Source organism: Aythya ferina (genome assembly GCF_964211825.1).
Source record: "Aythya ferina genome assembly, chromosome: 1".
NCBI lineage: Eukaryota > Metazoa > Chordata > Aves > Anseriformes > Anatidae > Aythya > Aythya ferina.
In genome coordinates this window covers 79,803,417-79,831,184 of record NC_140296.1, presented here as the reverse complement: position 1 = coordinate 79,831,184, position 27,768 = coordinate 79,803,417, and the positions used below count along the sequence as shown (strand labels likewise).

At 36.8% G+C, this 27,768-nt stretch overlaps 1 protein-coding gene and 1 long non-coding RNA gene across 6 annotated transcripts in view; both read left to right on the top strand.

The window, feature by feature from the left end:
* Nucleotides 1-25,118, top strand: part of AP1S2 (adaptor related protein complex 1 subunit sigma 2) — a 30,735-nt gene extending 5,617 nt beyond the window's left edge. For 2 of the 5 annotated variants that reach the window (XM_084510237.1, XM_084510238.1), the window contains exons 3-5: nt 3,105-3,213; nt 4,158-4,295; nt 23,116-25,118. In XM_084510237.1, the coding sequence (XP_084366363.1) occupies nt 3,105-3,213; nt 4,158-4,295; nt 23,116-23,163 (295 nt within the window). In that variant the 3' untranslated portion in view covers nt 23,164-25,118. Of the gene's footprint in view, nt 1-3,104; nt 3,214-4,157; nt 4,296-12,562; nt 12,658-19,302; nt 20,737-23,115 lie in introns of those variants that run through there. The other 3 variants (XM_084510239.1, XM_084510240.1, XM_084510241.1) reach the window with 3 other exon arrangements.
* LOC311432123 lies at nt 12,664-18,669 on the top strand. The gene is made up of 2 exons (XR_014689832.1): nt 12,664-13,195; nt 14,535-18,669. It is a non-coding gene; the product is annotated as an uncharacterized lncRNA (long non-coding RNA).
* Nucleotides 25,119-27,768: the final 2,650 nt, after the last annotated feature.

The following is a 27,768-nucleotide window of genomic DNA, read 5'->3' as shown; positions in this document are numbered from 1 at the left end:
CACAATGACCTGATCCCTCAGCAGAACTGGTGAGCCTGGCAGTGAGCAGTTAGGGGAGAACGTGGCTGAAGGATTACCTTGCCAGTTATGAGGCTTCTCGCTATTGGACTAGTGCAGCTGCTGGAGGAAGGTTCATAAATTTTGTTTCCCTCCACAAAAAAAAAAAAAAAAACCTTTGTAAGGTCACCTACCTGAAGGCACAAATTTTAGTGTTTGTATTGCCTGTAGTTCCTTTTTGCTCTTCCATTTCTTATTGCATTCTTAGGTGATTTTTTCCAAACTGTTTTTGGTCTCTGGAACTGGTCCCCCTTTCTGACAAGGAGACGGTGTTTTATCATAAAATATTTCCCTAACTGAGTGTAAACAGCTGATTTAGGGCTAACGATCCTACAGGGTGGGGGGTGGTCTGGAGAACTCAAACTGCAGTAGGAATGAAAATGGCAGAATGTTTCTTACAGGCTGGGCGGTGTTTGCTTTTCAGTGTGGTGTGGCTTATTTTATTTCAAGATTTTCCTCTTCATTGAGCGTTTTAAGAGTTCTCTCTCAGGTTCATTAGGAAGAAACAACATTTCTGTAGGTTAAATAATTTTTTCAGCCTGACTACAGAAATTTACTCATCTTTGTATAGACAATCTCCATCTGTTCAAGAGTATTTGTGGACGCTTTTCTGAAGCCATGAGCTGTAGAGGGAAGAAATGACAGCAAACTATTGCTGTTGAGAATTTGGGTCTTAAGAAATGCATACCTTTGTTTCCAGTATCGACATGCCCTTTGCAATGATGGCTGACATGTACAATATTACACTGTTTACAAAGTAGGCATATTGAATCTGTATTTGGTTACTACTTGGAGGGGGGAAAAAAAAAGGGAAAGAAAAAAAAGTGATGTTCTCTAGGGATAGATACCTAGGCCTCCATTTCATCTTATGACGAGTAGTTTTCATTTTTTGGTATTCCTTTTCCAAGACTGCAGTTGGCAGAGCTTGAAAGTATACTTTGCTTAATAGCTGCCAAATAAAGTCTTTCAGAAGTATGCTACATCTTCTTTTAAATTAGAACACTGAGAGCAGACAGCTTTCCTGGAAAGTGTTCTATGTTAGGTAAAATCCCTCTCCCTCCCTTCTCTTTTTGTACTTCCATAAAATAATTCCGAGTGTCAAAAGAGACTCTTAAGTAATAGAGAAATACAAAAGGACTGTCCCGCATGGGTATGTTTCAAATATTTAAGTCAAATGTGATTTGATAAGTATTACTGGTGTGCGATTCAACTTGTTTAAGCACTATGGGAATGGTTTACCTATACTTCATAATCAATTCTGCTTATCTGTATATGAAGGACACTTTGTTTAGGTGTATTTGACTTAGGTGCTGGTAACCACCATAAATGTCAACTAATGTACAAAGTTCTCTTTTCTACAAGCAAATATGCTAACTTGGAGCTAGACTTAAAAAAAAAAAAAAATAAAAAATAAATAAAAAATAAAAAATCAGGAGGTTTGAGAAGTTTTTCTTCATACTTTCTTCTTTCCTTTTTTAAGCATCTTTGTTTAAAGATGCCATATACAGATAGCATTTTGCAAGCTACTACAATGGCTGTAAATGTCCTTGAAGTATTAAAGTGAGGGACAAGCACAGCAGTGTAAAATCAAAAGAACTGTTCTCAGATAGGGCTTCTGATGAGCTGACAAGTCACCATGGTAAAGAGATGAAAGAGCAAGGGAATTAGTGTTGCGCGCTTCACTGGAGGTACCTGCCCTCTCTCTTCACCAGCCCTTCCCTATCCCCCAAGTCTGGTTTTGTGATAGGTTGGAAAGAAGTGGTGGATAGAATTTTTTTTTTTTTGTATAACAGCTTAGAACTTCTGAATAAAAGTGTTTCTGATCAGTTGTGACTTGAATCGGCTAGAGCAGAGTGGGGGTGAGACTTTCAGCATCATCATGAATGATACTAGCTAAGTGCTTGGGAGATATTTCAACACACTACAAAATAATCTTTTTTTGATTTCTAGCAAAAAAGAAAGTCAGTTTCTCTTAGGCCTGACAGAGTTCCAGGTAATATGATAAAGTGATAAAAACTTCTGTAATGTTAAAAAGGCATATTCATTTCAGTGTGTGGGAAAAGAATATGCATCTTAAACTTGGTGTTTCCATCCTAATGACTCTTTTTAACAGGGTTGGCTACTCAGTGCTTAACACTGCCAGTTCTCTCTAAATGGGCAAACAAAAGCAGCTCCTGGTTCACATAAATCAGTGGCTACAACATGTGTTACTTGAAATCTCATTTCTGCCATGTGTATCTGTGTGCCATATGGTTTTGGCACTTTACAAAAGAGCAAACGGGTTTTTCAGCTTTTACTCCTGTTTTTGTTTTGCCCCAGCTGCTTTTTTAAACATGAATTCAATAACTGTGTGGTGTCATACGGTAGAATTGGGTAGTCTTTTTGTTAAAGTGGAACTTAAGATTACATTCAAGGAAATAATTGTCTGTATTCCAGGGTGGAAGTGGATTGCTGGAAGTGAGTTGATGGCCTCTCCTGACACCAGAACAGTTGGTAGTGATGGAGTTGTTGACTTAATAGTGCTTGGGGTATATGACATTAGTGTTAGTCCTGGAATTTTTTGGCATTAGTTAAATTCTCTAAAGACCAAATCCTAAATTGCTAGTTCCATTTATTTATCCCAGGGCATTTTAATTAGCTGTTATATGTGTAGCTTGTGTGCTATAACTTTAACGTTTAATCTGTTGATTAGTATACCAGTGTTTGGATGTTACAGTTAGTGGAGAAAACATCTTGCCTCAAAACTCTGCCAGGAGGCTAGAGAATCAAATATATTTCCTTTTCCAAATGCTAATGAGGCTAATTTAATTCCATCAGCTAAAAGATGATAAAAAATGAAGTCCTCTTTAACTGTGGAAGGCAGATCCCTTTGGGTCCATGTGCGTGTCTGTTGGTCTCCAAGCCATTTTTTGGTAGAGCTTGCGTGGCTATTTGTACAAACTAACAACAGTGTAAAGTTAAGTTTAAGGACTACTGAGAATTTAATAACTCTCAAGTGTATTCATTTTACTCGTCTTTTGCTAACGAGGATTATTTTGTTTTTACAGATATGCAAGCCTCTATTTCTGCTGTGCTATTGAAGATCAGGACAATGAACTAATAACTCTGGAAATAATTCATCGTTACGTAGAACTTCTCGACAAGTATTTTGGAAGTGTGAGTTAACTTCTTTTCAGTTATTTTTTATGGATTCACAGTCTCTTTATATTACATCACTTTGTTTTATTTCCACAGTGTTTTTTTTTTTAAAATGCAATCAACTGGCTGTTAAAATGGTTTATCTAACAGATTTTCTGTTGCTTGGCCAAACTAAACTGATCAGTGCCTACATACCTGTTAAAATATAAAAATATGATTTTGGAGAAGGACAGTTGATAGTCTGGTGTTAATTGCCTATATTTATTTTATTTCATAGTTTCATTTGTGGTCAGATAAAATCTTACGAATCCTTAGCTATCTGTCCAGGCTTCCAGCTTCTCTTCTCCTGGTGCTGCTCTTGCGTATATACTTTCCCCCACGCTCCAACACTTCTTACATCTGCTTTCAAATAATGCAGTTGGTTGTGAGCTAGCAGGAGGGGAAGAGAAGAAAAGACAAGGCATCTGCTTTCCCAGATACCAAAAACAAACAGAACAGAGGTAGTGTGCGTTTGCGCTTAGGAACACTGCTGCTCATCCTTCTGTCTTTCTAGCCCTTCTGACTAGGGCATGCACAGGATGAATAAGAAATTGTGACTGTTCAAAAATTTTTCTATACAATTGCATGATCTGCCTCTGGATAGAGCAGGGAAGAAGATAACTATAGTGGTGATCTTCTGCCTCGTGAAAGACATGTCAGACTGACTGACAGTTGTGAATTGAACTTTTTAACAATGAAAAGGCTTTTAAAAGAGACTGCTCTATTTTTTTTTTAACTTGAGCAAAAAAATTTTCATTCCTTTTGGTCTCAAACTGTTCTTTGTTGTTGTTGCCCAATTTAAAAAGTTACAGCGTGAAGCTAACATCCTCATTTGGTGGAGCTGTGAGCAAGTTAAGTTTTGTGAGAGGACACCTCAACAGGGTGTACTTCCACTTCGCAGTAATGCTTGATGTTCTTTGTAGGTATGTGAACTTGATATCATCTTCAATTTTGAAAAAGCCTATTTTATTCTGGATGAGTTCCTTTTGGGAGGGGAAGTTCAGGAGACTTCCAAGAAAAATGTTCTCAAAGCCATTGAGCAGGCAGATCTTTTACAGGAGGTAAGCAAATTAAACTTCTCTGGTCAAAGTGTGGGCATGCTAGACTGTGATTAGAAAAAGTTCCTGTTTCTTTGAGCTTGTAGAAGGTGCTTTCTAGCATGCCTAGCATGTAGTTTCTGCTTAGTTGTTCTAATTGTGCAATACTACAACATTATCTGCTCTTCTCATCTTGTTTGGCATGAGTATATTGTAACCTACTGTGATTTTATGTGTTTGTTCTGTGTATACCTAGGTAATTATAGATCGTGCAGCTTTAGTTTTGTTCATGTGTCTTTCATTCTTTTTATTAATCAGCACTTAGTTTTTTGTCATACCTGATGCATGTTCACTTCTTTACTGTTTCATTGCTGAAATCCAGAAGCTAGACTCTCTCCTTTGAGACTCCTTCAGGTATAGTTCTTTAGATTCTAAAGACATACTTTTCTGCTATAGGTTGCTTACTCTGGTTTCTGTCTTTTTAAGTTGGAAAAGCAGTAATAGTACTGCCACAAAACCACACAGAATGAAATGTACAAACATCTGTTTTTTCACTTTGAATGCATTTGTTCATTACTAATTCTAACGAAAAATCCAGATTGCATCTTAGCCTTTTTCTTTGGAAAGTGTTTGAGGGGGGTTCAGTGGCATAGAAAAAACTTTATAACATTTCCCTCTTGTTACTCAGTTCTGTGCCTTTCTTTGTAATTAATTGCTGTAGTCTTGAGGTCAGCATTAAGGTTCTCAAATGTTTGAGTGAAATTCACAAAATTCTGGTGGGCTGAGGATATCATCAGTCTTGTGTGTGAGTCAGTGAAATGCATGGTTGAGCAGGGATTATGAACTTTTTTTTTTTTAAGTTTCACTCATTGTATACGTGTTCGCTGCTCTGTTTTTATACTTGTGGGAACCTTCAGTTTGTTAATTTGTCCAGTCAGTTAACTGCTTAGTTCTGATATGAGTGTGCTTTGTTCCATGTGGTATTTCTTTGTTGATTGTGGTATTAATAAGATGCAGATGCACATCACTTTCTATTCTTTTCCTTGCGATTGTGTTTGTAGCTCTTTCAGAGCACAGACAAATCCACAACACATTGAAGTTCTTGTCTGTCAGCAGCTAGTTAGTGTTATGATTAGGGTCAGCGTTACACACGGATTTGATGCTATTTTTTAGGAAGGAAATACTTGCATGTATTTTCTGCTTGTATTCTGAAGAAATTTGTCAGTCCCTCCTTTACACTTGGAAATAATTATCTTAAACTGCAAGAGGACTTCCAGGTACAAAGGGGAAAAATCCATCCAGTTTCTCTTAAAACCTTATGCTGTTCTTTATATAAAAACAAATATAACAGTTACCTATTCCAGTCCGTCTCCTGAAAATGCAGAGTTAATTTATATATTAGATGAAGTTACTGTATTCTGATCATTTGTTTTAAGTTTAATTTTCACCATTTCTTAAGGCTCTCCTGCTAAAGCAAAAACTAGAGATTAATGACAGTCTTTCTAAACAGTTAGCATACTCTTTTTACACTTACATCATGTAAATTCTAGTTAAAAATGTGAATGTATAAAGTATGACTTTCAGTTGGAGACTCTCCCCTTGCTGTGATAGCTTTACCCTGATGCATTTTACTCTATACCCTTCCCTTTGCCACCTGAGATCTTCTTTGTTCTGTCAAGATCTAGTAATGCTTTTCTGACTAAATTCGAATTTAACCCTTGGCTCATGGCTCCTCTGTAGTTATGTGTTTGTTTTTATAAGCTATTTTTTTCACTGTTTCACTCTTAGTAGAATTATATAGACTGTCAGTCAAGTATAAAACTACTCCATATATATGCTTTTTAATTTTCATTAAATACAAAGACCTGTAAAGGTCTGATTTTTATATTTAAATTGAGCTTCCAAAAAGTTTGACTTTTTCTCTGGATGGTATTCTGTATTAACTACTACCATGTGCATTCTGAGCTTAAAGAAGCAGCTCATTAAAATATTGTTAAAATAATCGTTTGTCGCAAATGGAAACTTTTTGTACCTCTAGTTTATTTTTGCTTTCCAGAATACCTGAAAGCTACTGGAGTGAAATGTTTTGATTCCAAATGCAAACCATTTCTTGCAGGGTTATGGTTTATTACAGTGTGACACAGTCAAAAAAAAAAAAAAAAAAAAGTGCAACAAAGGGACTTTTATTTTGACCTGAAAACTTGCATTGCCTAACTTAAAAATTATTAATCAGTCTTGAATATACATTATTAATAATACATACATAAATGTATGAAGCACCTTAAAAGCTGTACAGAATGCTTGCACAATGGAAAATAATCACAAATACATTAAGTGGTTGTTTGGGTAATGTTAAAAGAAAATGCAGAGGCATAAATTGCTGAATAGCAAATGGGTTCTTAATAGTCTTGCCTACTTATATTCTTGTGGCAGTTTTCCAGGATGTGCTTCTGTTTCTGAGCACCCACTTGTTGTGTCCTTAAGGTCTTTGCTGTGCAGTTCACTTACTGGTAGAGTTCATGGGACTGAAATATGAAAAGTTTTAATGCCTTTTTCATCTATTTCTTTTAGCTCTTACAATTGCACTCAGTTCAAATATTTGTTCCCTACCTCCCATTTATTAGCATCTGAGAACTTATTAATAGTCAGTTATCAAAACTGGCAGTATTATCTATTATTCAGATAGTAAAAACTATTCTAATGCTTCCGTGTTTCACTGTGAGTCTATTGCTAGAAGTGTCTGTTGAAAATGCTGTTGTGTGTCTTGTTTGATAGTTCTGTAGCTCGTTTGCTGTAGAAATTTTAGATACTTGAGTAGTGACTATGGAGGCACGTGTTTCTGTTTTATGAGATCCACTCAAGGAGGCAAATTTGCAGACTGTGTTTGTGCATGGCTGCATATGTGTGGTCTGTGAAAGATCTAAAACATGCATGATATTGTTTTTTTTTTAATGCATGAAACTCACAACACAATGTGTTTTATGGAAAGGAGAGGATCCATTTTTCCATTTAAATTTGCTGTGTTTTTATTTGATGATCCAAGAAAGCTAGTATGCTCCTTGGAAGTTCATGGTTATTCACTGTGATGAAAATGTAAATTTAAGGAGTTAATTCTAATATCTAAAACAGGCGGTTACCTAAATATTTGAAACCAAATTTATACAGAATTGCTGCTCTTCATTTGAGGTTGGAGCAAATTCCTAAACACTAGTTTCAAGTTAAAATTCTTCTTGGTATTTTTGTCTGTCACTTTTATAAATTTTTTCGGAAATTGTCCCCATTTTGTTCACCATTATTCTTACAGGTTATGTATGCTTTCAGTAGTTGATCACAGAACGTCTAAGATACTTTAAATTACATTTTTTGGAAGATCTCAAAGTGGATCTATTCACAAATCACTTTTTCTATCACTGTTCCACTAGTGATCAAATATGTAGAAGCTGTGTAATGTTTTTCATAGGCTCTTGCAGTTTGGCCTCTGGCACTATCTGCTAGTTCATCCACATGAAAAATAATAGTTATGCTATGAATCACCCTCATTTACTTTGCTATTTCAAGTCCTTACCTCATCCTATATACAGAAGTGTGGTTAAGTCATTAATATCAGCTGACCTGTGCAAGATGGTTAAGGTTGCTGTGTAGATCTAGTTTTAGAATGAGTATCTTTGCAAATGAAAATTTGGCTGTGAAACTTCTCTTGGAGATGTGCGCTTTGTAAACAGTACATTTGAAGGTATGTGTAATAGCAGGGAGATGGCATTAGGTTGTTCTTGGAATATGAGAAATTAGAACAATGTTAGCATTAGTGGTGACAAAAGAACATCTTTGAAAAACCACAGTGGGTGAGAGCCTAAGGCTTCTGTGTCTGGATTAGGAAAGAGCCTCTGTAAGCACCTGTTTCTTACTAGTCTTCTGAGAAACTTACCATAATGCCATGAATTCAGTCTTCACTTAGCTTTGCTTTACATTAGCTCTTAAATACGGACTACTGCAGTAGACTGCCTTCTGAAGTTGGCTGTATCGTTCTGTGCTTCAGCTGTACCTGGCTGTATGCCTCTCAAGGTGCAACAGGAATCAACAATGAAATCTTCGTTGTAATCTCTCTTTAAAGGAGATCTGTCTGCCTTGACTGTGATGTGTAACTTCTGACTCACTTTCAAGTAGATAGCTTGGTCAGCTTAAGGCTGCAGTTCTTAAGACATGTATATGCTTGATTATATAAACAGACAATGGTCTCTAATTATATTTTAAAAGATATTTGTGGGGACCTTTGTGAGAGTTACCGTGATGGAGGTAACATATGCTCTTAGTTAATGATGCAAGGATTAGGAAATACCTAAGGCCTATGTTGCTTGGGAATCTCTCTCAACTCTTAAAAGATTCAGTAAGTTGTGGTATTGTTTTGGTGGCTGACATTTTTTTAATGCTGTTCAGGCATCAGTGCCAGAAGGGTGTTGGATATATGGCAGAGATTGTATTGCAGTTAGATTTCGATCGTTTGGTTTACATATGAAGTATATGTCTTGTCCGGTTCTATGAAAGCTGTTGACTGATAAATAGATCAAGAAAGAAAAAATGGGTTCTCCTGTGGTGCTGACTGGAGATCTTAAGAACCTGGAATGAGACTACTTCTGTCTTCATGTGATAGATGTGAGAAAGTATAACCATACTTATTCATGAGACATGCAAAGTAGTTTGGCAAATGTCGTAGAAGAGCCTATATGTAAATAGAATATATTTATATGTATATATTCTATATTATATATATAAATAAATATATATAAAAATATGTTATATATATTTATATATATATAAATATATATATTTATATATATATATAGAATATATATATTTGGAATGTGCAGTCAACATATTGACTTCCTTTTTGAAGTATTGTGTGCTTTCTTAATTGTGCTGCTTAAAATGTAGGTGCTAATACAGTATTAGGTGAAGAAATGCATGCATGTGGGAACAGTTGTTTTTTTCAGATACTTTGGATTTTATGGGTAGATTTTTCTTTCCAGTCTTGGGAATAAAAAGTTGCATTGCTTGTTCTTAAAGACTAGCATAGTTGATCAGAAAACATTATGTAAAACCAAGATAAAGCATATGTTAGTGGTCAGTTGCTTTTTTGTTCGTTTTCCCACATGAGCTGAACAGATGGTTATTTTTTGAATGAAGTAAACCTTGTATACATAACTTGACTAGAGTGATATTACTGTGTATATAATACCCTTCACTTTGGAGGAACTCATTTGCACCTTGTCTTAGGGAAGTACGCTTGTCAAAGTGTTGTTCTAATACGATACAAAGTATTCTTCTGGTGGTGAAAACTAGCCTGCTTCTTACATTCAGCCTTCAAGGGATACAAAGCAAGGAGAAAAGAGTTACAAAGTTCTTAATTGTGTAGAACTGCTCAAGTCTGGTGTTTCCAAATATGTCAGTTAACTTCTGGCTCTTTTACACTATCTTTTTTTGTGTGTATGTTTTGTTAACTATTTCACTCTCTGTAGCATTCTGCTCAAGTAAAGTGACTTAAAATCTCTGCAGAACTGCATTACTGACTTCGTATCTGGATCTGTTTATGGCTATCTTGCTTGTCATCAGCTCTCTAAATTTAAAAGTACTGATAAAACCTGCCAGCTGTTTTTGAAGATGTGTTCATAGTTTCTGACATACCTAATACAAATTCAGCTGAACTTCAGATGGAATGAACTCTAAGAATATACATCACCAGAAATGATAGGAATATCACTTCTTTGGAACAAACCTCTAACTACAACTAACTGTCACTTTAGTAGTAGCAGACAGGTCTGTAATCCTCAAATGCAAAAGTACTTCTGTATTTTTAATACATATTTTTCAACTGTCCTCTGTGTGCTATGGAATAGGCTTTCCTGCAAACACCAGATCGTACTCTTGTTTCAAGCAATCAGAGTGTGTGCAGAAAACGAATAGTAGAACCGTCATCTCATTTTTTTTCTCCTAGGTAGCAATGAGAGAGGAGGGGAAGTTAACCTTTTCAGACCTAATAGTTATCCTAAAAAAAAAAAAAAAGTGGCATTGGGTATCCAAGATGTTGTCATATCATACTTCACCCACTTCCCATTTTAAGACTTTTCCCCTGATAACTTAATGATTGGTCTATATGTGAGTCTTATATTCTTTATTCTTTATTTGGAGAGATGTAGTTAGTAGTTACGCTAATACTCTTTGAAATTTCTTGCTTCTCTAGATTTCATGATTCTTAGGACCTCATTACCATAGGTTTGCACACTAGTTTCCAAATATTTTAGAAATCCAGTTGTCTTTCCAGAAACACATGGTCAGATATTAACCTATCCTTCACTTTGAATTGAAAAATGATAAAAATCAGTCTATTCTTCACATGTGCAACTTTTGTGCAGACCTTTAGAATCTCATTTTAATAAGTTTGTCTCCATAATGTTTTTTCTTGATAGTTTTGTTCAGGGTGCACATGTAAGATGCAAGTAATTTTATTCTCTTAAATCAGAAACTGATTAGAATGTCCTAAGAATCCTCAGGTTATGAGGAAGGCATCTACAATATAAGTCTTGCATTAAATGTTCAATTTGGTTTGCAAATTGAAACACTATAAGCAATTATAAGTAAGGCATATTAGTACAAGTCCTTGGTGTTCCTGGCAATTATTCAGTACCCTCTCTGATACAAATTGCAATACTAACAATCAATGTTTACATCACAAAACTAACTATGGAATTGATTATTCTTTTATACAAGTGATCCTTATAGAACTGTGAAGGGTATATTAACAATACTGAACTCCTGATGGATTTTCTCCAGAGATGCTTTTCTGTTGCTGTCTGTAGAAGTACTGCATTGGGGTGATATGACAAAAATTTTAGCTCTGCATAATCCATGGTTGTTTCCAGGAGCTTAGTTGCATGCTTTTGGTCAATAAACATAGAAAATTCAATGAACAATTGCAGAAGACTGCTTGACAGTAAGGAGTATCTTATCTTCAGAATTAGATGCTCTTTCTGAATGAGCACATAAATCTACATTTTAATAGAATGTGTTCCCTAAATCTGGCAGAATGCTGAAAAGAGTAGTGTTAGATGTTTGAACCTTGAGATAGTGAGGAGAAAATTCCATTTCCCTCTGGTGTCTGAGAATTGTGTGAGATGATGTGTCATGTTGCAGTAGTACTGTCCTTCCTTAAAACTCTCATTACTGGTGAAGATGTGTTTAGAGCTCCACAGAACAGCAGATGAAAAAAAAATGAATGCCCCCAGGAGGGACCCCATTGTGTTCAGGTTTTGAATTCTCATCTCTTTTGTGCTCATATCTGTACAAATGTCAGGCATGTTGCTGGTATGTTTGGGATCTTTTAGATACTATTTTAAAGGAAGAAGCTCTATTTTTTTTTATTACCGGTCTGTCTAACAGGAGTAATAGTTCTCATGCTGGCTGTACATTGGAAGTGCGGGTATTTTAATCTTATGCTGAAAGTTTGATTTGAAAAAGCAAGAAATGTGTGAGAAGGCCTATCTACTTTTTTTTTTTTTGAGTAATCTAAGTATGGATGATTAATGTATGGATTAAAGCAAAGCTGTTCAACTTCTTGTACCAGGCATTACTACATGAAAACAACTGGTTTATCACATACAGCTCAGCACGTAACAATGATAACTTATTAGAGGAGTAAATATCATTACATAGTTCTTGAATTAAATTGTTTAGATCACTTAAGGGATAAGTTGAATGTTACTCATCTCCCTTCATGGAACAAAACTTACTTAAATATCAATGTTAGTAAAAGCACTATGTGAAATGGTCACTGGATTAAATATATGTAAACTTGGTACCATCCTGTGCTACTATGCTCTTAGTCTGTTAAGGTTACAATAACAAACAACTGATTTTAAGTTCTCTTCAAGCATAGGTGAAGCTTTCTGATTAACTCTAGAGCTTATTCTTTTAAGGAATTAATATCCTTAGCTTGTTAAGAAGTGAAAAATTAATGTATTCTTTAATGCATCTGTATGGAGTCTTTGAACAGATGTTCTTTACTGATGCATTTGTTTGCTTTCTTAATGGTGGACTTTTAGTAGGACCTCATAAAATTGTGTTAATGAATAACAATAGCTGAAATATTTTTAAGTGAAATAACTGAATTTACTTTTTATATAAAACTGAGAATATTTTCTAACTTATCTTAAATAGAAATAAGCTGTAAATAGTGTTTTAATTTGTTTTTTACATAGTTGATATTACATGTTCACTGCTGCTTGATTTTGTGTTTATAGAGCCAGAATGAAGACTGGGGAGGTTTGTCTGAGGATATCTTATGATTAAGAGCAATCTAAGACATTAGCCCTTTTGACCCCCATCTAAGTGATTGGTAACTACCAAGTTTACCATTTTGGTGGCATGGATTAAATGGGTGCTATGCAAAGACTGTTGCACGTGTAATTAAATCCTTGCAAGGGTAAACAAAAATGGGTGATGGGCTTAACCTTCTGCAACACTTGCATGATGGTCTTTGAAGAGTGCTTTGAGTGTTCCCTTTTATTTTCCTTTGTTGTACTAACCGCATCAACTCAAAGTGTCTGACTTCTACTAGCTTTCTTTTGGTGTCGATAATTAAGTGGGATAATGCAAGTTAGAGAAATGGATACCAAAACTAATAACTAAACAGATGTTTGGCTTTGTTTACTTACAATCAACCCATGTAAATGTGTATTTACTGGAAAATGGGCTGTTTACATCTGCTGTGCAAGGAAAATGGGCCCTAAAAAGACTGGGTGCTGCTGCAATTGACTGTATATCAAGTGCCGGATGCTGCATGACAGAACAAAGCTTATTTGCATATATAGTGCATTGCAACATATTTTTGTCCAAAGCGTAAGGAGTACATTGTGGCAGTCCTACTAATAAAGGTAAGATTTTATCTTAAATAAGGCAAGTTAAAAACGAACATGAAAATGATTTGCTAGAGAAAACTTAATTAGCCTGCTGCTTATTTGATATCAGGATATACACGTATTTCAGTAGACAAATTGGCTTTTGTAATGTGGAACTGCAGTAGTAAATATAATTTCATATGCAGCTTTATAAAGATCAGGATTTAGTTTCCAGACCCAAGAAAGTTGTTATAATAGAAAAAAAATGTTTTGTAACATGTTCAAAATCCAATATGCAGTTATATGGACAGTTTTACCACTTAGAAGTTACCTCGTACATGATATGGCAGTTGATTGGTGTCGAAGAGTGGGGAGTAACTAATACGCTTGCATATTAGATCTGTAGAATTCGAGCAGCCAACAAGAGTCGTTTGTTCAAAATTGAATTACTTATGTGAATTTAGACATACACTAAAACAACTAAAAGAAAACCTAAATGTTCCAACTTGATTTTTTCCACACTTTTTTCTTCACATTTATTGATTTTCTCTTCATAATAGTAAGCTTATTTACGAAGTGTGGTTTTCATGGTGAGGTTAGTGTTAATGCTGTGACTGTATACATTTTCTTGTGATTAGAACTTTAAAAAGGATATTTGTGACCGTTCAGACCTATGTTAAGCATAGAGTTTTTATTTAGGAGTGTTAATCTTATATTGTCTTAGACTGTTACAAAGACCAATTCAGGAACATGCAAGCTCAAGCACAGAGAATTCTGTGTGACTTGACTTTATCTACAGTATGTCCTTCATTAATTCTTTGGGGGTATGGTTTTAGCTGAACAAATGTGCTTTGTCCCCACTGATTTAAACTGTGGTGTTATCAGTTGCCTATGGGATGCTTCTTCCTGGGCTGTGCTTTTCCCTGAAAGGAGTGAAAGAATAGTCGCTGTGTACGGAGCATAACTTCTGCTCGTTGTGACTCCACAGAATTAGCAGAACTGGGCATGATGTCTGCTGGGGTGAGTGGAGAGGGACAGACAGATGGCTGCACAAAGTGAGAGGGATAGTTTGCCTGCTGGAAGTAACTGCTGCTTGTATGTAGAAATTAAGGTTATCAGTGGTAAAGAAAGTTGGCTGTGGGCAAAGGGGGAGTTGGATTCATATTCTAAGGCTAATAATATAACTTAAATTACATTTTATTTTCAACAATTGCCAGTGTATGTGTGTTTTTTAAAAGCCAATGTTCCTCATGTATCATGTTTAAAATGATAAATGTTTGTATTTAAATGTTCATTTATAAAAACCCATAGTCAGCAACTTTTCACTTTCTGGTTAACAAACTGGCCCTGTAAACATTTATCCAAACAACTATAGGAAGGCAAAGTGCTGCAGAACAGGAAGGAGTGGGACTGCTTAAATGCCATTGCCATGGAAGCTGAATGATACTGGACGTGACATGGCTGTTACAACAGTATATGCTGGTCATCTCTTCAGAGACACAGCCCAGCAGTTTAAGTAATGGCTCCTTAAGCAAAGGGGAATAAGTAAGGTAAACCTCTAGCCGCAGTGCGGGACTGGAAGAGAATGGAAGAAAACATAAATGAATCCTTTTGTGCATTGTTTGGCAGTGTGCCAACCATACAGACACCGTGGTACTGTCTGGGAGAGGAGAACTCAGTGACTTGTTTTATAACTTCGGCTCTGGCTTCGTAATGCAGAGCATTCTGCAGTAGTGTTTTCCTAAAGCTTTGGTGTTCTTGTGGTGGGAGGAAAGCAAAGCCTCCAGTGGATGTTCAGAACAACCCTCACCATGAAAGCTCGGACCACGTTAATTCTTCCTAGCTCACTTTGTAGCAACTGACAGGCAGGTAGAAAGCACTGCCTCCCGGGGTGATTATCACCGCTGATCCAGCAGGTCAGAAATAGCAAGAAGCAGGACCACCCACTGTTATCCGGTTACAGTACGTAAAGTTTCCACTGGTATTTTCACTCCTGCTTTTGAGAGGCAGGTAGGCAGGTCACTGCTGATTGTGTGTCACGTCCTTCTGCTCTGCTCTGTTGAGGTAATGGTAGTGTTTTAGACCTTAATTGTACACACATGCTAGAACATTTTGCTGAGAAACATCCATGACAACTTTTGCTGTTTCAGAGTATTGTGTTGACTGATTTGCACCAATCTTGAAGGCTTTTTTTGTGCTCTGTACATAGGAAACTGCAGACAAGATCTTGACTTAGAGTTGGCATCGCTATATATATATATACTCGTTTTTTAAACAATATCATAGTTAATAGTTGTATTTGAACACAGTAAAGACCTCATGGGTGTTTCTAGGCTCTCTGAGGAAACAAAACACATTGCTCTGCCTTGTAAGTAAAGTAGACTTTTCCCAATAACCCTGTAATTGCAGTTTCTGAGTACTTAGCTAAGCAAAGATTGGGAAACAGTTACCCTACTATTTTAAGGTCCTTGAAACTTCAAGTGAACAGTAGCAGTTTTCTAAAGCAGGCTCTCATTAGAAATATTTCCTAATAAAGATTCAGAAGTAGAGTGTAAAAGCAACTGCTTCTGAAGAATTACCGAAGAAGTGCTTGTTAAATGTTAATCTCTACTGTAAGAGCTTTGTGTTTTCAAACAGAAACCCTCATCCTTCCCCTCTCTTTTCCACGTAAGTTTTTTTCTGTAGGATCATTCCTAAACTGCTGTGCACTTCATGGTCCTGTATTTTGTCTGTTCTCACTTGGGGTTTGTTTAGATGCTGGGAAAGAACAAGTAAGCAACAAAACACCAAGCCTTTATCATAAGGTAGCCACTGTATTTTTGTCTGCAGTTTAGCATGGCTTATATTCATGGGGGTTTGTGCTGGTTTTGACAGAAAATTGAAACAAACCTAAGCAAATTGTACCTGACAAAGGAGACATGCCAGGTGTTCTTGAAGTCTGTTTTTCACTGTTGAATTGTCAGCAGGGCAAAGCACTGAGCTTGAGTCAGCTTGGTTTAGGCATAAATTATTTGTCTCTTTAATGCCTGAAAGAAGTAGACTGTTTTCTTGTCCACTGCAGGCAAAAATTGCAGCAAGAAAATAAATTCCAAGTAGATGTTTGGAAAAAATTTAGTAGCAATAATAATGAAGCATTTGGGCGGATTGCCTGGGGGATGTTAAAAAGTTTCCATCACTGGATGCCTTTAACAGATTAAATATATACCAGTGATGTTACAGGTACACTGTTTGGAGGGCTGGATTAAATGAAATCCCTTCTAATTTTTGTATGACTATGATATTTAATTGGGCTGAGTCATTACAAAGCTGATGGAGAAAAATGTTGCTTGGACTGGCTGAATAGTTCTGTGACCCAAATTCTACTATTTTTTTAACTTTAATGACTTGGACTGAAAATCCCAGTGTTAATCGGTTTCTAAAAATGAGCTGCAAACAAATGTCAGCTTGAAAAAAAAAAAGATTCTACTAACTAGGATCTACATGTTAAAGTCAGATAAACAGTTGACATACACATCTTTAAAATAAGTGGTGATTTTTCAGGGGCAGTGTTTCACGATGGTTTGACATTGCATTGTTCTGTGAGAACACCATTACCTCTTCCCTAGCTGCTAGATGAATTTATTTATAAACTCACAGCTAGCTAGCTATCTTAAGCACATGCTTCGCAGGCTCAGATGTCTGAGGTCTGCAGAGTCCCATAGAAGGAAGGCAAGGTAGGGTAGACACTGGTTGTAAAAGTTGACATCTGTCCTTTCCTGTCCCAAGTCTGTTTTCTGGTATTCAGACCTGCAGGCTCACTTATCTGGAGGCAGTGTGGTAGAGAACGCAGCAAGAAATTGAGCAGTTCATGGTTGAAGCATGTGAGGTACTGTAGTTCTCTGACCAGATACAGTTTGTCAGTTTTTTTTTCCTTTCTGTTGGTTGTGAGGCTACCACGGTGCCGGACCCTCAGTGTGTGATATTCTAGGATGTCCTCGGTACAGAGGGCTCACTGAAGCTGCAGCAGTTTCCATCTCACAATTCTGCTGCTATTGCTTCATCTCTCAGTTACTGTTATCTTCCCTTTCATCTTTTAGATTCACCTCTACAATGTCAGTTTATTGCTAGGCTAGTTGCAGGTGGTGGTTACATGTTCCATAGGCTAAAATGTTGCCAGGAGTGAAATTACCATGTTCTTCCTACTGTTATCTGACACTCCATCTTGCCTTATCAGGAGGTAATACATTTCTGTCAAGATGAGCCCCTAATCCCATGAGATTAATTTGAGTCAGTCACCTAATTTTGTGTACCAGTATTTTCACACCAGAGATATTTAATTCCTATTTTCAATGGTTTGTAGCTCAAAGAATGAGGTGGGGTATACCTGAAGGGTGAGTTGGGGGGGGGGAATAGAATATTCAGTTATAAATTTAGATAATTTAGAAATTACAGAAAAGTAACAAGTAAATAAAAATAACACTTCCATGTCCTTACTTGTTGATATCAGGTAATAAAAGAACTAAACGATAACAGGTAAAAACTGAAAATACAAAAATGTAAAAATTCGGTGTTTTAGATTATTGCAATGTACCTGTTTTTAGTTGTCTTCATGAATGAATGTCATGCCAGCAGTGTAAGTAAAGCAGAAGTTCTCCATAATTACCTCTGGAAATGTTTTATCTGTGGAGGCTTCTAGAATTACTCTTCTTTTTAGTTGAGGCTTCTACTCCTTGGGGCTAGTACTGTATACTGTCAGTTTGATGTTTCCTTTTCCAGTTAAAAATATACCTCAACTCTCCTACATTCTCATTTTTAAACATACGCTGACACTTGACTTCAGTGAGAATTTTAAGAGTTAAAATTCCACTTGTAATTCACTGCTATCCACCAATTCTTCCTACTTCTGCCAAAAATCACAGCAGACTTCACTTTGCAACTGCCACTGAGCTGTTGTTTGAGAGCTACTGGATTTGTTCCTGATAATTTAAGTAACTGGGATGAACTAATGGTCAGGTTACTAATTCTTAAAAAGCAATGTAAATCCTGTAAAGCTTCTAGGATATTTTTGTAGGGACTCTTACTAAGTGGAGGTAAGAATTTAAAAAAATTCAACCTTGAACATTTTGTGAATGAGATGGCAATACTGTTGTGAAATAATACAGGATGGAGGAAATGTTAGGTTTAAAGGCATGAGAACTTTCTCGGTTCTGTTCCAAGACTTCAGTGATTCGGGGGATAGGGTGCTAAAATACTTTAAAGATTTTAATGGGTATAAAATGAAAGATGCTAGCTAGCATGCAGGGAGGTTTTTCTCCCAGACAGTGCTTAATTGGCATATCTGGGGCGTATGCTCCTAAACCACTACTGCTCTGCTTAAAAACTTTATCTGTCTTCAAGACATAGTGTTTTTTTTTTTGTTGTTGTTTTGTTTTTTTTTGGGGGGTTAAAAAAAAAAAATGTTGAATGCTGCTTGATTTCTAACTCATCTTGCAACAAATCGTGTACTAACTTTCATGCTGATAAAAAATAAAGAGCTGGGTTATTAAATTCAGTGGTATAATTCAAAAACAAAGAACTTGGCCTGCTGTGAGAGGTGTTTCAGATTGCTCCCAGTTTTTAGACAGGCGCTCTTTAAAAGAATGGTAATTTCTCTATCAGGCGATCCCCCTGCTGCATTACCCTGGCACGTTGTGCTCCTTGCAGTTGTATTCTGGGGGCTTTTATCGGTGTGTGTTCGTGAGAGCAGATATGGCAGGAGATGTCAGGAGTTCACCTAGCACACTGCCGTGTCTCTCACAGCAGCCAAAAGTTGATTCCTGCCAAAGAGGCTAGCACGTAGCAGATACACAGGGTGAGCCATCTCTGGAACAGCTACCTTCAAACAATTTTTGGCTGAGAAGAAACTCTGAACTTTCTAGAGTAATTACTAGAGTAATTATGATGTGAAACTCTCCTATATGTTGGTGCTGCCAGCATGCAAGTACAGGGGAGGGAAAAACATAACTTTTTCCCTAGGACACCTAGAGCAGTCAAAAATGCAGTATTTATTTGATGTACAAAACATTCTTCCATGTCAGGGATACAAAAGTGAGAATCTTTTTTTTTTCCTTGCATATATGTCCACCTTTTTATTATGTGTAAGAATATGTACATTTCTTTTGTAGCCACGTCATGAATACTTTAATGTCCCAGTGTACTAAATGGCTTCATTCATCATGCATGCAGAATTTCAGAGGAGATAGACCTGTGACTTACTCATGACAACATTATCATCAGCTGGGTGAATCCAGTCATCTTGAATCTAATAGAATGCCACAACCATTCTCTGCTGTTGTACTTTCCTCTTCCCCTTATGTTTTACAGTGTTGTCTCTTCACGTGTCTCATTTCAACAAAACTTGTGCTTCTTGGTTTAACTTGCCTATGGTTTAACTTTTTTATCGTGTGTAAGCTTGAAGCCTTGTGCTTAAAAGTTCTGCAGAATTTTCTGAGCTAATCATCTATTTGCTGCAGCACCTGTACTGTAATATTACTTGACCTGTGTTATCTTTTAACTGAGTTTTGGTGGTATTTAAACATAGAGTTAAAATCAGTAGATTATATTAATATTTACTGAGAAATTAGTGTAGTAGTAGTAGTGTGTGGAACTACTACATATGTATACAGAAGTATTAAATACTGCACATAATTCTATGTAGATCTTGCATCTTAATTAAAGATGCTCATACCAGTATCCTTTGCTGAATCTGGTACAATAGTGTGCCTTACCTTACAAAGAGAAGGAAGACAGGATTGATTAGGGCAATGAGAATGACTCATGTAAATCTGGAAGTTGCAACGTTTGTATTTCAATGTTAAAAACACTTGTGAGTTAAACAATTGCTGCTACTGAAGGAGAGAACAAGTTCATTGTTTCCCACATGATTAGGATGGGAAAGACTTTAAGTTCATTAATAGCATACTTGAAATGTGTCTCCTTCAATTGATGTTTCCAGTTTTAAGTGCAGACTGCAGTGTGCATCAGCAAACTGCCACATATCTAAATATGATGAATAACTTTCAGTTAGAAAGAGCGAGCAGAATGAGAGGGCACTCATTGCATCCTCTGTTAGCCTAGCAGAAGAGTGTATTTTGTAACCTCAAACCAATGCTGTCTTTGAAAATTGTTGAAATATAATTAGCAAAGAGGCGGTTACAGAGGTTAACTAGCTACTTACAGGTAGCTAATTCCACATTCTATATGTGGTAATGCACTACATTTCAAGTGTTAAACTGACATAAAGAAGAGAGATTTAGGAGATGGGACAAAAGATTTGGGTTAGACTTGCATCATTCTGAAATCATAGAAGACAAGATCATAGGAGTGGTTTTCCATTTCCAAGTTTGCCTTTTTCTGTAAGACATTAACAATGTATTTCTGAATGTCTGGTTAATGCTGCTTTAGCCTGCATTATTTCATGCCTGTTGGCTTAAAATGCTGTGCATTGAGCTGTAATGAGATGCTGTTTTTCTTGTTATCTGTATACAGCTGCTTGCTTCTAAATGACTAGGTAATGAATTAGCTTCCCTGGCATGTTTGAAATAAAAGTATTGCATGCACTTTTGTCTCATGTGAATGGCTTTTTTCCTCATCTGTGTTCTGATATATTTCAAATTTGCATTGTTTGCCTTGGGTGATTCTGAGCTGCAGGTAGCGTATAATAAAGCGGAATGTAGTCCATAATTGCATAAAATGTTTGACACTTCCTAAAACAAATAACACGAACAAAACATAATCCATTCCATTTGTTTCTTAAAAGTCATAATTGATGAAATTATTCTAGCAAAACACATTAGCTTTTAGGTGTTCCTGTTGAGATTATATTGTTGATATGCATGTAAGAAGGCATGTTTGCCTCAAGGCTGCTACTGTAGTACTAAAATGTTAACATCTTACTGAGTTTAACTGGTGAGGTTTACCTGTGGGCAAGTAGCCAATGTCCTTGAAATAATTTGCTTTAAATTCATTATCAGCCAATGACCTTGATTTATTTGAAGAAATTTAATCGTAATTTTCAGCAGGCATATACTTAAATTATCTGCAACTTTGAATAGGCAGTCGAGATGGTAATAGTAAAGTGCTCTCTAAATACAGCAGCAGTGTACTGTCTTCAGAGTTAGAGCAACCTTTTTTTAGGTTGTTTACTAAATATACTGCTTCACCACTGTAACTGTAAGCATCTACTGCTGTTGAGTCAATTTAAAACTTTGAATGATTGTTCTACTACAAATATTTTCAAGACCCAGAAATCTGTGAGAAGTTTCACGATTTCATGTTTTCCTCAATATTTTTTTTTCCACTTGAGTTCTGTTGCTGTAGTTGGTTAAAAGTGTAGGATTTTTTTTTTTTTTTTGGAATAAAATGCTTCAAGTTATTGGATAGGGGAGAGGCATATCCTTTAAAATGAATGCAACAAAGTCATCTGGGAATTTAATGCTACAGGTTATATTAAAAACTTATATATAGGATATATATATATAAGGATATATATAGAGAGAGAGGATATAGCTTCCTTTTCAAGCAGTGTTTCTTTTTGGGGTGGGCATGTTAAAACACAAGTCTTTAAGCTGTACTGCCTTGCTTTATCAAGGTCACTGCAGTTCTAAGAATATTTAAATATCACATCAGTGAGAAAACACTTCATCCTTAATTCACTGAGTATCTCGCTTCCAGTTTTAACTTGCTTTTTTTCTGGATTTTGGAAGCCATCTGAAAGTGCTCAGCAGTGGACTTCTCCAAATGCTGACTTTCAAGTGAATTTGCCTATAAAATATTATAACTTCATATATATTTTTATATTTATTATAAATTTTTGTGTTAAATAGTCTTACATGTGAATTGAATTGATTCTAAATGTGATCATTTTGTGCTCCATAGTCAAAGCAGATAGAAACAAAGTTCTGGTGTTGCTTGCAAGATTTAAGGCTTTTAATTCTGTACTTTACAAAAAAAAAAAAAAATGTTTTTTGAGAAAAAAAATGTTTAGAAAACAGTTTTAGAAAACATTTGTTTGCTGCTTTAACTGTTATTTGCCTTTTTCCTGCTTCATGACATGTCTTGCTTTAGGATGCTAAAGTAAGTTTATTCATACTCTGGATATTAAAAATGCTTATGTTTCCATAAAGATACGGTATCCCTTTTTATTTACTATCATATTTTTAATCATTATGGTGAAGTACTGCTTAATGTTTCTAATCAAATTAATATTTTTTTCAGATGCTATAGCAATAATGAATATGGAACTGATGTTATCATTCCATCGAGTTCCATTCGGAGTTTTGTATAAAACAACTTGTTCTGACATAAAACAACGTTCTGCAAGAATAGAATTAACGTAAAACTTTGCATTCTACCTGCTGTAGAATAATTCAGTTCCAATCCTGGCAACTCCTCCCCTGTCAAAACAGTAAATTCATTGACACCAGGTGTACCAAGGAACATGGATTTATTTTTTTTAAGCTAAGCATGTTACCTGTGTAAAAAGTCTAGGCTCTTCATGAAGAGCATGAGGGATACCGTATCTAAGTACCTTCAGTATTTTCATCTGTGTATTCTTTCTAGCCTAGCAGAGACCCATGAAACAACTCACCACAAAAATAACTGGCAGATTCCATTGCAAGATGCTTCCCTGTCCCTCCCCAGTTCATATCTCTATTACTGGGTTGTGATTTGTTCCCTGCTGGTACACTTGAATTGCTTTTTTTATTATGCTTAAGGGCAATAAAATCTACCAGCTCTTCCTGTGAACCATGACAATCTAATTAACAGCTCTTTGAAAAGTGCAGCTAATGCCATGTTTGCAAACTGCAGTGCTTTTATATTTTCATGTCTTCCAGCTTTTCTTTAATTAAGCATCGTTCATACTAACTCTCATGTATGGTACTGTTCAGTAGAAGCACAGGATCCATTTACCACTGTCTCAAATTTTCCCTCCATAGGAAGCAGAGACCCCACGTAGTGTACTTGAAGAAATTGGATTGACATAAATCTTCTGTTCCGCTGATGACATCTCAGTGTTTCATACTGTAAATGTTCACTGCCTTCATTGTAATGTTTAGCTAATGGTGTAAGATGCTGTTTGTCAGTATTACTGTTTTGCTAAGCTGCTTCATTCAGGCCTACAAGATAAATTCTCCTTTTGAAAAGGGAACAAGAAACCGAAGTCCAAACACGATAAAGGAAAGGGAATTAGATTTAAATTGACTTGATGTCTCCTCTGCATTTACAGAAAATTTGCATTTGATTTCAGTAAGTGTACTGTTTTTATAAGCAAACTTGACTTCAGGAAATAAATGTATCATTGCCATAGCATATCTAAATGAACGGAAACTACATGGACAACTTCAAGTATGAAATGTTATATTGTAGAAATTGTGTTTATGCAACCAAAGACTTTCGTTCATCTACGTTTTTAGTCAACAGCTGTGATAATCCTGCTTTCTTTCAGTTGATGCATTAAGATTGGAAATAACTGTTTACTACTGAATTTGCCATTATACCAAAGAATCCTCTTAGGATCTGCATATCAAACTGGTTAAAAACTGTTAAGGTGGTAATGCTTTTTGCAAGAAAGCTGCAAACTGATCATTTACTAGCAGTGAAAATGCATTTACATGTAGTTATCTGAGCAAATCTGTGCAAGTTACTGTATTAAAAAGGGAATGCATGTATTTAAAAATCCAAACAGGGAAACTATTTTTAAATCAGTATTAGCTTGCTCTGAATATAAACACACAAAAAAGTAGCCTTTTTGACACTATAGAGGTATGTAATGAAAATGGGATACTTTTGAACATGGAAAGAGGGAGCTTTACAAAAGGGAGTTTTTATGATTTTCTTTTGAACTCTACAACTTAATTTGTATTTATTGGTGTTTTATAGTTATGCTTTAATGGGTGTATAAGCACCTTTAGGAAAAACAGTGTCAGCTTCATGTTTGAATACTTTCGACTTACATGTTTCACGTGGGACACATCCCTTATAAAACTCCTACCTGGTGTCCAGTGGTATAACCAGCTAATTTGCAGTGAGAACTTTTAAAGCCAGATTTGTATATGAGACTCACTGCAAATGGGGCAAAGTGCTACCAGGTGATAGTTTGACACTTCTCGCAGGCTCTTTAATTGTACATCCAAACTGTTTCACTTGAGGAGATGTGGTTCATGTATGCTTTGCGAGTTCTGAGAAGGTATCGGCACACCTGGGAGTAGCAAAGTTCTGTGTGTGTGCATGGTCCCTGAGAATGCCAGGCTTTCTTTCCCTCTCTTCCCTTCCCAGCGATTTCACTGTAGAAGTCCATGTTTTGGCTGGGTCAGTTAAGTACGTAGTGCCATGGATGTTCTCCCCAAACAGAGCTTTGGCAGGGCTGGTGGAGGCAGTTGTGCAGCGCTTGCACGAGCAGTTACCCAGCTGCGGGAGAGCCAGGCTGTGGGCCTGGCCTCATGGACGCTAAATGTAACCCACCAGAAGAGGGGCAGTGGTGACAGGCGTGAGTTCCCTGACCCAGGTCCCAGTGCTGGTGGCAGCAGAAGGCAGGGGTGGGTCTGCATGCCTCAGTGGCAGTGCTGGAGCAGAGCCTGTGAACTCGCGGTGTTCAATGTTGTCTGCTTAAGCCATTCCTGGGATTACCGCATTGCTAGAGACTGCGGTTAACTTCAGGCACACAAAAGCAGTGGTTTGCGTTTTCTCTGTGCACAATGTGCGGGGATAGATGAGGTTAATATGGTATTAGAATATCCCTCAGTGTGAGATCAAAGCGGTGAAATTACCTTTAGTCAAACCTGAAGCAATTTCCTACGTATTCAGCGTTTTTAAAGTTTACACTGTCACTTGTATGTGCTTGGCTGGGTTAAGCTTTGTTGTGATTGTGATGAATAAATTGTTTGACCTCCGTCGTACTGTCACATTGGTTTAGTTGTAATAAATGTCCATTTTTACACCATTGCTTTGTGTTTATATGTAATTAGTACTGTTTTTTTTTTTTTTTTTCTTTTTCAGAGGAAAAAAAAGGCTACTCGGTGCCAGCTTAAAAAAAAAAGGGAAATTTTATTACAGTGCTTAACCTGCTCTTGAGCACTTTATTAAAAAAATGTGTGAGAATACTGTGTCCAAGATTAGTTATTTACATCCATTTAAATTCTACAGAAAGCAATAAATTAGCAAGTTTTTGGAAGCCTTATCACATTAAACATGGAATTTATTAAAGGGGATGGTAAATTGTTGCGGTAGTGCCACTTCACTTTGAAATTAAAACAAATCACATGTTGCTTGAGAGAGGGTTCTAGGTAATACAAGCTTGCTGTTCAGTTCCTCACTTGGGATTACAAACATGTCAATGCAGCATTCACAGTCCTAAGTCCTCGTCTCAACCAATTTTCTCTTGACTCATCTGCTTTCCAGCTTTCTGAAGCAACTGAACTGCCTGATGTCACCAGCAAAAGCACGGGGAAAACTTACCATCTTTAGGGCATTCTTTAATATGGAAGAAACATTTTGTTTCTTAAATTTTCTATCTTAGTTAGAGAAGGGGAAAAAAAAAAAAAAAAAGCTAAGGAGTTCTGTAGACTTTCTGAATTGTTTAGGCAAGGGATTATTGGCCTGAGTGCCCTCACTGTGATCACTGAATCTTCAAGCTGAAGAGGCCTTAAACATCTGCTGTTCCTTTTGGGTTAACACTGAGATGATGGTCATGCTGTGGCTGCCTCTTTGCTGAATTACCATGTTTATGGGTGTTTATGGGTTATGCTTGCACAGCTTGCTTTCTACTCAGTCTAGTGGCTTTCTGAACTGTATGTCAGATAGCTCTTGTTTTTTAAAAAAATGTGATAGATGCTGTATTCAGCTGATACATCAGAGCTGAATACAAGGAATGGGTGGAATAAGTGTTTTGTGTGTGTTTTTTAATTACAGCAAGCTTATAGCGAAAGCAAAATCAGCTGCATTCTTCAAGTGATGTAAGAAACTAAACTGAGCTTTTAAGATTTTAACTTTCACATTTTTAAAGTGCTGTTACAGGACAGGAAGCAACAGCATCTCAGAGCGGACTCCTGCATTTCTTCTGAAAACTGTCACTTTGCACATCCCAAAGATGCTGCTACTGGTACAGGTATATAACCAGTAAACATCAGGGTAATTACTGATGCACTGCATGTGGTAATATGCAACTGAATCAAGGATTGTCCTCCTGAAGTGTTTAAAGCTGAAAAGTTACTCAGAATGTCTTCTGACCACTCATTCCATCACTAATGGAAAGCGCCAGAGAGGAAAGGCCTTCCTCTACACTTGTTCCCTCATTGTGAAAATGCAAGTCTTGCATTCAGCACGTGAACATGTGAGCTGCGTGATGGGAGCCAGCTACGCAATGAGCACAGCAAGCATCAAGGAAAGGGAAATCACCTCAAGGCAGGCACCACTGAGAACGTGAGGCTGTGCTGCTGGTAGAAGGCAAGCCTATTTCCCAGGTGCCTAACCGCCACCAGGCAGGGATCCTACTGCTGCTGACAGGAGTAGCTCCTACCCCTCTGACAGTATTCCCCTTCTGCCACAGGCAGTACACTAACTTACTGTCACAAAGCACATCAGGTAATCACCTGGAACAGCATGGTTTCCATGAAGTAGTTGGGACTTCCAGGTTCAGCTTTCTGCTCCCCTACATTTATTCCTTCCACAAGAGAAGGGTCGGAGCAGCATTTGCTCCCTGCCCTGACTCCTTCAGCTGGCTGGCAAGCCCCTGCTGCTGCCCTAACCACCTTCTTGCAGCTCTGTGTCAGTACCTGCTTTCATAATCAATCCAAAGCCTCTTGGTGATCCTTGCACAATTAAATTAGAAAAAAAAAAGCATAAAAGCAACTGCCTTAAGCAGTCATTAATAAAAAGTAGTAATTCACTAGCCACTAGGAATTCACTTTATAAGGTCCTTTTATGTGGATTATGCAGAATAGTACATGGTGAGAACAAACTATTCCTTGCAAATTTAAATCCCTTCTGTGTTTTCTGGGGCTTTTCCCCTTTGGAAAAAAAAAAGGAGCTTAACATTTAAGAACTTCTAGGCTCTTTGTCTCTTCAGAATAAATAGCTCACTCAGCTAATAAGGAAACACAAAACCATGCATATGACACTACTTAAGATTATGAAGTAGGGAAACTACTGAAATACATGAACTCTTAATTTCGAAAACTGGTTGAATGCCAGGTTTCATGCTAACAAATGCAAACTAAATGTCAGATCTACAGCACTCAATTTCTGTGTAATAAGCAGACTGCATGTGAAACAATGATAATTACAGCTACCAGTTCTACAGCGCACGGGTGCAGCCAGCACATTGGATCCAGACCTCACGAAAAAAAGCTGAAGCCTCAGCCATTAGGATAGCAGAAATAAAGTATATTTAAGTTTTACATGCATCTCTGAGCAATGTTTTTTTTTTTAATTATTATTAAGAACTTTTTTTTTTTTTTTAGAAAAAAGATAAAATACAGCAGCTCAGCTTCCCTGCTCCCTTTACAAAACCATGGGGACAAGGAGCCTAATTACCTGTGGAATTCTCAGTCCCAGAGAGGTCCGTTTCATTTATTTCACCCTGCTCATCACAG